At 37.4% G+C, this 11,001-nt stretch overlaps 3 protein-coding genes across 3 annotated transcripts in view; 2 read left to right on the forward strand and 1 right to left on the reverse strand.

Moving 5' to 3' along the window:
- Positions 1 to 2,531, reverse strand: part of LOC136236353 (kinesin-like protein KIF16B) — a 22,980-nt gene extending 20,449 nt beyond the window's left edge. Inside the window, exons 1-2 of the mRNA XM_066026497.1 lie at positions 2,404 to 2,531; positions 620 to 689 (exon numbers count right to left, since the gene is read on the reverse strand). Coding sequence (XP_065882569.1) covers positions 620 to 689; positions 2,404 to 2,450 — 117 coding nt within the window. The 5' untranslated portion in view covers positions 2,451 to 2,531. The remainder of the gene's footprint in view (positions 1 to 619; positions 690 to 2,403) is intronic.
- Positions 2,532 to 2,595: 64 nt separating this feature from the next.
- Positions 2,596 to 5,171, forward strand: LOC136236356 (uncharacterized). Its single transcript, XM_066026499.1, has 5 exons — positions 2,596 to 2,998; positions 3,058 to 3,354; positions 3,414 to 3,725; positions 3,898 to 4,158; positions 4,264 to 5,171. Exons 1-5 carry the CDS (start codon positions 2,662 to 2,664, stop codon positions 4,989 to 4,991), a joined length of 1,935 nt encoding a protein of 644 aa, XP_065882571.1. The 5' UTR covers positions 2,596 to 2,661; the 3' UTR covers positions 4,992 to 5,171.
- Positions 5,172 to 5,559: 388 nt separating this feature from the next.
- LOC136236358 (protein MEMO1-like) lies at positions 5,560 to 8,589 on the forward strand. The gene is made up of 9 exons (XM_066026501.1): positions 5,560 to 5,670; positions 7,231 to 7,312; positions 7,414 to 7,482; positions 7,533 to 7,645; positions 7,695 to 7,806; positions 7,857 to 7,999; positions 8,050 to 8,126; positions 8,178 to 8,282; positions 8,368 to 8,589. Exons 1-9 carry the CDS (start codon positions 5,622 to 5,624, stop codon positions 8,500 to 8,502), a joined length of 885 nt encoding a protein of 294 aa, XP_065882573.1. The 5' UTR covers positions 5,560 to 5,621; the 3' UTR covers positions 8,503 to 8,589.
- Positions 8,590 to 11,001: the final 2,412 nt, after the last annotated feature.

Consider the following 11,001-nt stretch of genomic DNA (forward strand, 5'->3'; position numbering starts at 1 on the left):
CTATTACATAACTGTGTTCTGTATGGGAAAATATCCATACTTTCTAAATTTAGGTCTATTACATAACTACATATTTGGTAGTGTGTATCAATTAATACAACCACAAAAATACACTCCTTTGATTTATGTATGCGTTATAATTTCCCCCAAGGCATGCATACATACATAAACACAGACAGGAACCGTCTGTGATGCACTGATCATGATAGTAGCGGAGTGACAGTAACCCTGTTATGAGGTGATATACTGAACTGAAGACAAAAACTTCCTTTGATGATGTGAATAACAGTGATTGTGAAAACCGTCTATCCTTGCCTATATGTATGTGAATTCACCATGTGTGTGTGTGTGTGTGTGTGTGTGTGTGTGTGTGTGTGTGTGTGTGTGTGTGTGTGTGTGTGTGTGTGTGTGTGTGTGTGTGTGTGTGTGTGTGTGTGTGTGTGTGTGATGTATAATCAAATAAAGCATGTCACTCTCTATAGTGCTATCTCTCTGGTATCATATGCATGTAACTTATGCATATGATACCAGAGAGACTGCGTCTATCATATGCTTCATGAAAAAAAAAATTTAGCAGTGAATTAGAAAGTCTATCACCTACATACATACTATACATCACCTTGGTCGTTGAGATGATGGTCTTTCTCCCAACCATTTCAATAATGGACTGGCTCCCAGCATCCAGTTCCCTAGGTAACAGAAATAAATTCCATATTCAGGTAACAGAAATAAATTCCATATTCAATGTCCAATTGTAACGTCAGAAGTTTTACAGGTAAACATTGTACATGCCTAAATGAAAGCCCACGCTGAGATAGAAGCATCCACCCACCCACCCACTGATACCATTCAGGTCTTGTGTGTATGCTGGAAAATAACTCATAAAACATGAATAGGGCTTCAGTTCTTAGAAGTCTATTCAGGACTTATACAATAATAGCCCAAAAGATACCAAGTTAGCATTATGGAGCAATCACTTCTCAATAGTTCTTGGCTACATCAAGACAACATATGCCACTAAGAATAAACAGCATTCCATCACTTTACTCTTTGATATCACAAGAAAAAGCCAACTATATACTTAATGTGGGATGAATAACAAACTGTTAAACCACAAACCATATGAAGTACCCCTGCTATTTGGGATAATTTTGTCTAAGGGCATAGAATCTTTGGTTTACACCCTGACCCTGTGCATCTTCACATATTTTATGGGTCAATATATGCTACACTATGATGTTCCCTAATACTACCTCTTGTTTAGCATGTATAATTACATTGAAAAGTGGGGGCAACTTCATGTTGATGAAACTTTTCCCTACCTGTTTTAGGACAATACATTGTAACAACATGAATAATTATATAAGAATGGCCCGAGTCTTTCTTAAATCTAAAATTTCATGTCAGTCACAAAATTCTATATTAGACAGATAAATGGAAAGACACTTACCCCCGCCCCCCTCAATTTGTGTTTTACATCATTTCTATCAAGTACTTAAAGACAATATGTGAAATACATTTAATAAACAGTGCCAAGGGGTTGACTTGATTGTAACCACACTATTCTCTGGTACATATTCCAAGTGTATTGCAAACGTATGGCACTGCCAGACTAATACACGCCAGGCGCTTATCGATATACTGATTGTAAGCACTAGCTATAGTTGGTCTGGTGACATCGATCATTGTCCATTACCAGCTCTGTAGCGTAGCATACAATGTACATACGGTGCACAAGCAATTAGTATAAGGTGAATTCACATATAAAACGTATAAACGGTGAGTTTGGCCACTGTTGCTAAGGGACAATAACAGTGAGCGTAATAACCTGTCAACTGTGCTATATGGAAACAGTTGCAGCCAGTGCACACTTTTACATTCGAGTAGAACTGGCAATTAGTCATAATGTCACGCTTATAACTAGAATATCGATAAGGGCCTGGGCAGCCTGGTCTGGCAATGCAAGACTGCGACTGCATAATGATGATGCCAAAAGGTGTTATTATCTCACTACAACTATGATGCACTCCAAATTGCAAAGTCCAAGTAGACTACAGCTTAACAAAATGAGACAACATACATGTAAAAGTAAGATTATGAAAGTGCTGCTAAAATATATATATATATATATATATATATATATATATATATATATATATGAGTTAATTGGAAGCAGTTGTTATGCGGATTCTCGTGTCACGAAAGGGACCTCACAGTGTAGTGATTAGCGAGACCGTGTTCAGTAATTATAGGGTAAACACACATACACACACACACAACCATACAAAATGAGCACGTGAACACCAAACTGAAAATATCTATGCACTCTAAAATATTAGAGCATCGTCAATGTAATCTTGTGTGTCTTACAGAGGCAATTACAAACATGCTTTTTAATAGTACCTTTTGTTGAGCGGCCTCACTCGAACTGCTACACGAACCGATGACATCTGGGCCAGAATTACATTGAACTTGGTACGCGCAGTGCTTAATATTCGCGCAGCGGTTAATATTTTAGCTAAGGCGCTTGGTCTATGGCTTGACGTGCACGGGAAACAACCGCGGAAACAACAAATTCCCCATAGTGTGCTATATAACTTGCGTTCCAGCTTATAGCATCAATAGTTTAGTAACGAATTTCAGCTCTGATCAATAGCTACGATGAATCAATCATTATGGTTGTTGTTTTTGCTTTTTTCGGTGGACACGTTTTGTACCGCCAGTACTAGAATTAGGGGTTCGACGCAGCGAATCTATGATCCTAAAACTATGACACCTATGTCATTCAAACTGGAGTGTTTAACAGCTAATGATATGACACCCAGCGAAGGTGTTGTATGGAAGCGTGCTAGCGGGGATGGACTACCCGGTACGGCCAATACTAGCAATCCGTTGACACTCAGTGATCTGCAGTTGTTCCGTGATAATCCCCACTCATTCGAGGACCAATATACTTGTACTTATGGTGGAATAACCAGTAATCCCGTGAGCGTCTATGGTGAGTTGGACGGTGATGTTTCGACGTTTTAATAGTAACACTTTGTGTCACACATGCAGTTTTGCCGAAGCCTACCAGACAAGATGATATTGAACAAACAGCTACGGTGGGGGAGCGCGAGACTATTGAGTGCCCACTTCTGTTTGGAAATCTCCGAACGAACTACACCGTTTCCTGGACTGAGAATGGGCATACGATTACAAGTGGCAGTGAGGGTTATTTGATTCGAAGAGATCCCAACGATAGTCTGATTATTAGCGATGTTACTCCAGAACACATGGCAAACTATCAGTGCACTGCATCTTTGTCAGGCCTTCACCCAATGTCCAGTCCAGTGGTCCAGCTTATGCCTTATCGTAAGTTACATACATGCATGATGAGTTAGTTACTTGTAATTATATGCTGTTTTTAACAGAGGCACCAAAAATATTGAACATCGGTCCAGCAGATCCGGTAGTAGTAGCTGATGGTACTACTGCACTCGTGACTTGTAATGTGAGTGGTTTTCCAAAACCTGAAGTTGAATGGTGTGTAAACGAGACGTGCAGTCCTGATTGGCATGGTGAAATGCGATATAGTGTTATTCCTCCTCCAAACGATGAAGGTAGTACCTACTTGAGTACACTACAAATATCACCAGTAAGAGAAGAAGACAGTGGAAACATTGCCTGCAGGGTCACATCAAACAATAGCACAGTTATGAGTACAACTGAGCTCTTTGTTCCATGTAAGTAACACCAGGAAAGAGTTTATCTAATGACAGGAAATAGCATGTAGGGGTATAAGTTAATTACTGGATGCCAGTGGTTGTTAGAGGGTATTTTCAGACAGTTAGGTAATTTTATTGGATATTTTGTGTGGCTGCTGTTTTTAATTGAATTTTTTTATTTTGTCCACAGATCGAATTGGAATCCGCCAGGTTTTTTTAAGTACTAGTGATGATAAAGTTGTTGTTGAAGTTACTTTGAGGAGAGAAATTAGATTTGCATATAAAGTTGCGATATTTGCTAATGACAGGCTCCAAGAGACATTTGATGGTCAGCAAGGAAATATAAGCCACAATTATACCCTGACCAATGCTGTTCAAGGGAATATATCAGCTCAGATAGAAGTTGGTATACATCGTGGGCAAATGTCAGAGATCCAGGCTGTTCCACAACGTATGTTGAAAATAGACTAGCTATTGATAATTTGTCGTTATGTGTTTAGTGTTTATTCTATTCTCTGCATCGTTTGTAATTGTGTTTTTGTTAATTTGAAAACAGGTGATGGAAATAGTGATGAGATGCCAACAGGTGGTAATGTAGATAATGTTGAGGATGATGAGGAAAATGAACCTACTCTGATAGCAATAGTAGCTAGTCTGGCATTTATTGTGGTGGCACTAATTGTGTGTGTAACAATTGTGGTGATAATCATCATCAAAAGAAAGAGAGCTAGTAAGTCAAGAGACACTGAATGTAACCAGCACCCACAACCAAAATCACTCAATTTTGACAGCCAAACTCAACCACCACGATTTAATCTTATTACACCAACTCCTGGTACAAATAGACCAGTTGATGGTTGTCACCCAGATCATGTCATGCGACGTGCTTCTGATGTCAGTCACGTATCATCAGCATCTCCTTGCCACTCCCGTAAAAGTTCACGAGATGAAAGCGTTGGTTATGGATCACTATGCTCTGGCCATTGTCACCACTGCTCATGTCAGACATGCAATTGCCATCATCATTCTCACATGCAGTGCCATGTAATGCATAACTCTTGCTGTGACCATACTGTGGATGCTTGCCATGCCCATCAAGCTGCTGTTGCTCCATCTAACGAAACACTGACTTCCAGTCGACAAGCATCTGCTCTTAAAACACCAATAGTATCTATGAGACGCAATTCATCAGATCCGAATATTTCAAGGCATAATCAACAATCTTCAAGAGTATTATTAGATCAGATGTCAAATAGAACAATTAGCAGTTCATCAGCATTATAGGAGCTAATAATTTGTACGGAAACACCGATGTAAATATTTGTACATTTTATGCTTTTTAAGAATATTTATGCCGTATATTAGTTATGTATTGTAATTGTGATCCTGAGTAATGTAATTAATGAATGTTATTTTTGTGTAATGATGTTGTGATGCTAAGAAGTATTATATGAACTATTTCAATATATGAAAGAACGTGATAGAAATTTAGCTTGATGCTTGCATCTTGGCTTACCAGCATGCTTGTTGATTAGTATTTGATGTTAAGTTGTTAGTTTCTGGTAATAATTAAAGCAGATAACCTAAGTTTGGGCCTCAGCAAGAAGCCTCACTGTAGTCTTTCACACAAACAAAATTCTGAAATGTTCTTCTACGGAAACTTATTAAAAGTCCCATCAAGCCATCTGGCTGACTATAGAAGGGCTTGGGGAAGATTTCAGGGACACAAGACTTCAGGTTCGGTAGGGGAATTTAACATGCACTTTTTGGTCACAAACAACCTCGCAAACAACTATGAAACCATATGATGAAACGGGGGAACACCTCTAGCCAACTTTTCAGGATGCGCGCGCAGCACTATTTTTGCGAGATTTATTGGTTGTATTACGTGTGATTGTGGTATTTGATTGAGTAATGGCCGTGAGAGCAGCGTTACACTCGGGTAGCTGGTACTCTAGTTCTGGTAAATATATAAATGTAAACAGTGCCTACAGGCCACGTATAAATAAAAGCGTAACGTACAGTATGTGTACAGATCTGAAAGTTGTTCATTCATTTAATAGTCCAGTTATAAACCCAAGTGAGGTAACCACAAAAGTTTGGCAAGCACACAATGTAACAAATGTCTTATTTACCACTGTACATAAGGGAGGAGCCAAAGATAACCCGTCTAATTATAGACCAATTGCTGTGGTCCCCATTTTTGCCAATATTTGGAAATTATCATGGCAATTGAATTGTCCAATTACCTTGAGGCCAACTGATTGCATCGTCCTCATCAAGAAGTGTACAGACATCACTTACTCTGATTATCAATTATATCATGGGTTGAGTCGCATGTAGTTGGTTCCATTTTTCTTGATCTGCGCAAAGAGTTTGACTGTGGACCATCACATACTCGAAATCTCTTACGAAGGATTCATAGCTTAGGTGCTAGTCACAGTGTTTTAATTAGTATGTTATTTACTTGATACTGGCCAGGCAGCACTGCTGATGTTGCCCAGAGGTATTTGTCTCAGTCAGTTACAAAGAAAATCAACTACAAATAATTACTAAGGGTAGATGCTGCTTCAGTATGCAGATGATACCACTCTCATTTGTAATGGCTTTACGGTTGGTGAGGTTGCTGCCACATTAAGTAATACTCATATTTAAAGTTGGGTCATAGGTGGCAAGATTTAAAGAAGTTTTACAGTTGGGTGGTTCTCTGTAAAGGCCTCTAAAAGACACCAGTATCCTTCCATTATTGCGAAAGATTCTTCTCTTAGTGTTGTTTATGAACAAAAGTGCTTCAGACTGGTTTTTGATCTTGGATTTCACATGTTGGCATACTATTGCTATTTATTGTATCGTAAGCATGTTGCTTTGAAAATGCTGTTAAACTGTTTGGTGGTGTTATACCTCCAATATGCTCTCCACTGTACACGTGTGGGACCAACTGAGTTGCATTTACAATGCATGCTCAGTAGAACAGTCCATCTTGCTTGCTCTTTATGTAAATATGACCATGTATCAAATCATTTTAGGATGCAGAAACTTATTTAGTTTTTGGTTGTTTAGTTTTCTATAATGTGTGCTCAGTACCATCAACAGTGCTGTATCCCACTTAATCCACCAATTATGTTTCGACATCAACATAAATATGACACTAAATGATCTGATAAATTTTGCAAGTATCCCACTTTCATTTCCCAATACTTTTTGTTATAAATCTGTTTAGTGGTGGAACTTGGGTGTCTTGGGAGCAAGGAGAGCATCACGCAGTGTTTTTTTCCTTATATTAGAGCATAATGTATTGTGTTTTTGTTTTTATTGTCTCCATTGTGAGCTGCTTTGTCTTTTCTTCCCTGTATCAGTGTTCAATTGTTTTTTTCCCTTGTATAGTGTTGATTGTAAATGTGTGATTTTGTTTTTATGCCTCTGGCAGGGTATTGCCGACTGTCTAGAGTTTAAATCATATATCAATGTCTGTTGTTACTGTGGTTGTGTATGTTTGAGATGTGACGGTAATGTCATACTTTAGGTAAACAGTTGGATGCTGAACTTCAGAAGTACCTGGACAATGCTAGCATGCTGCATTCTCCTGCAAGAGCAATAATAGCACCGTATCCTCCTAATGTACTTTCTGTTCAAATATCTGTTACCAAGAGTTTATAATGTGGGAGGCCACATTTTATACTCTTGCTGTTACTTAATGCAACTTCAGACATGCCGGCTATTCGTATTGTGGTCCTTGTGGAGCATACGCCTACAAACAGATTAATCCTGACAATGTGTAAGTGATTGTTGATGGTAAGATAGTTTAGTGTAACTAAGTGTCTCCAGTAATAGGGTGTTTATTTTGGGCCCCTCTCATCATGTCTATTTACGTAACTGTGCCCTGTCATCAGCTACTGTGTGCCAGACACCATTGTATGATATGGAGATTGATCAGCAAGGTTGTATTGGTGTTATCAACTGAAGAAAATTGTTACACAGTTTTCATAGTTTATAAAGAGTTACGGTCAACAGGACATTTTGATATGATGGACTTGAAGACTGACGAAGAAGAGCATAGTATTGAAATGCACTTACCATACACGGCAAAGATGATGGAAAGGTCAATAGTTCATATATTCCCATTGTAATTCGTTTCCATTTGTTTTATAGTAAAAAAGGTCGTTTTACTATTGTGCCAGTACTGGTTGGTGCATTGAAGCGAGACAAAGAAAAATTATATGGGAACATTTTTAGTAAATATTTGATGGACCCTACCAACCTTTTTGTAATATCATCAGATTTTTGTCACTGGGGTAAGAAGGAGGTGTTACTTACAAAACTCACTGTTGTTATTCATTGCAAGGTAGCAGATTTAAGTTTACATATTACGATGAGTCACATGGTCCCATTCATTCTTCAATTGAGAAACTGGATAAAATGGTGCACTGTGTTATGTTGCCCCAATCTATTTATTGTGCTTTGTAACTTTAGGGGATGGCAGAAATAGAGTCACTTAGTTCTGAAGGATTTGCTAAGTACTTAGACAAATACTCAAACACAATATGTGGCAGACATCCTATTGGCGTATTACTACAGGTATTGCTGTTATAGTAATGACTGCTATATTAGAGTGTTTTAAGTGAATGTTCTATTGAAGTGTTTATTATTATGTTTTTTTAAGGCTATCGATCACCTCAAGTCAACCACACAGGCAAAGTTCCAGCTCAAGTTCTTACACTATGCTCAGTCTAGCAAGTGTAAAAGCTACTCAGACAGTTCGGTCAGTTATGCAGCTGCTTCATTGACCATAGAATAAAAGCTGTTAGACAATATGCACTAAATTATATTTAATACATGAAATATAACTTATATTAATTAAAGTGCTGCTTCCAGTTTATAGTTAGCTACATCGATGGAAGCTTTTGGTGAGAAAATCCATACGGCTACAAGCATTACCTTGAGTATCACCATGTAAATTCAGTTTCTCCAGTTTTAGAGTTGACTTTCTGACACAGGCCTTCTCCAGTGGGGTAATGATTTATATAATTATATACATGCATGCTTTATGTATCCAAGAGAGGATCTATACACAATACGTACATGTGAGCAATAGTACTGTAAGAAGTAACGAGTTATTAATTCTCTATTCAGAGATGTATAGTTGATAACTAAATATCTAACAATTGATTTCCAAGATATTGGAGAACTGTTAATGTAGTATGTATTAGTGCATGGGGTATGTTTTCTGGTATTTATGAGGGCATTACATTTTTGTAAATTTAATCGAAGTTGCCATTTAATAGCTCAAAGAAAGATTTGGTTCAAATCATTCTGTGATTCTCGCAATCCTCATAGCGTTTAACCTCATATATAAAATAGCAACATTGTCAGCAAGCAGTTTGATGGTTAAGTGATGTAGTATACTTCCACAACAAAAATTGTTTGTGTCCAGACATTATAGCAGTACAAACTATTATTGTTTTTGTTTTGACAATGCATGGTATATAGACCCAGCATGGGGCATTTAGGCATGCAAATGTTCCTCTTCTCACAATGTTAAAACTGATGTCAGTGCTATATATGGTAGCACCTAAATTTTGACTGCTCCAGTCAAAAGAAGAGCACCTCTAGGTGCTACCATAGCACTTTTGTTTTCTTGCTCTGTAAGGGCTGTTATGTATACAAAACATGTACTGACAGAGAAGGTGTATTTTGCTGAGAGGAGGCACATGGGCATCCTACAAAAAAGAATTTCAACCAAGATATGTAGTCAAATAGAGCAGTCAATGACTCTAATAATACAGTCATTACAAAACTATGTGATATTATGTGCTTGATGATGAGTCAGTCAACAAGATCTCTAAAATCAACATTGTTGCTGATTACAATAATGACATTCAAATATCTCATTGTAGAATTGAGTGAATTTTTAGAGAAATTTTCATTCCAACCATTTGGATATCATTTCCAGCTACTGGGTTTGTCCCTATGACATGAAATCATAATACTACTCTAAAGTTAACACAACTATACTCTAAAACCTGTGCATGATTCCTCTTTTTATATATATACAGCACTTTATATTCCATGTTTAAGCTGGGTCCTCCCAGACATCAGCATGCCTTCAAAGATCTTCTTAGCTTAATCTTCTTTTCATGAGCATGCTAGAAAACTTTTCATTCGATTAACTTATTATAGGAGGGTTGTAAAAGGATGTTACGGTGGATAATTATATACATGCAGTTTAATTTTTCTACAGATCAGATATTGTCATTGTGCACTGTTGTTATTGTTCTTTTTTACAGCTTGCAGGGACTATAGTTTAAGCTTCAATAAATGTTGCTATACAACCTGCTGGGCCTGCATGGTCTGAATTGTATATTAATGTGCATTGCATACCTTTACATTAGAAAATGTCACTATACTGACTTTTTCCTGATGAAAATGTAATGAAATGCTTGAAATACCTACCTGCATACAGTGAAACCTGTCTAATCAGGTCACTGCATAAAGAGGTTACCTGTCTAAACTGGCCATTATAATAATCCGCATATGTGCCAACTGTGTACAAAGTTACCTGTTTAATGCAGCCACCTCCTTAATGAGGTCAGAAAATTTTGTCCCTATGACCGGAATAGACAGGTGTCACTGTACCAATAAAAACTTCTGGGTAGTACTTGTGAAATTGAATGTCTTCCATAAGATGTATAAGATAATTATTCTAATAAAGCAGTCACCCTATAATACAACAGCCATGTACAGTATTCTAATAGAACAGTCACATGTATGCAATGGTCACACGTATAGCTGCATATGCTATTTAATCATATAGTGTAGGAGTGAAACAAGATATATGAAAGTATTACTATACATAGGAAAATCCCTACTTTGGCATTAATACAGTGGAACCTATAGCTGTTAATTAAGACACTTGAAAATGAGGACACCTGAATAATCTGAACACTTAGCAATGGTCCCAAATTATCTCTTAGCATGTAAACTGATCGCCATGGAAAATAAGGAATAATCAGGACACTTTTGGTTGTCCCAAGGTGTCCTCAATACACAGTAACATACCAATGCTTGTATATTCCCATGGACATGTTGTAATGCCATCTTTAATATCTCTTTTTTTGCTACCATTTCTTGCTTGGATCCTTATTTCATTTTAAATAAATATACACTACTATGTATAATGATTGACTTTTCATGATCAGTAGCACATTAGTGACAGTTTTTTTTTGCATAATATCCTGTAAGGGAGAGGGTACCACCAACAAACATAAGTTGTGTTGTCTTTGTTTACTTTCTAATT

The sequence above is a fragment of the Dysidea avara genome, chromosome 10 (assembly GCF_963678975.1).
Source record: "Dysidea avara chromosome 10, odDysAvar1.4, whole genome shotgun sequence".
Taxonomy (NCBI): domain Eukaryota; kingdom Metazoa; phylum Porifera; class Demospongiae; order Dictyoceratida; family Dysideidae; genus Dysidea; species Dysidea avara.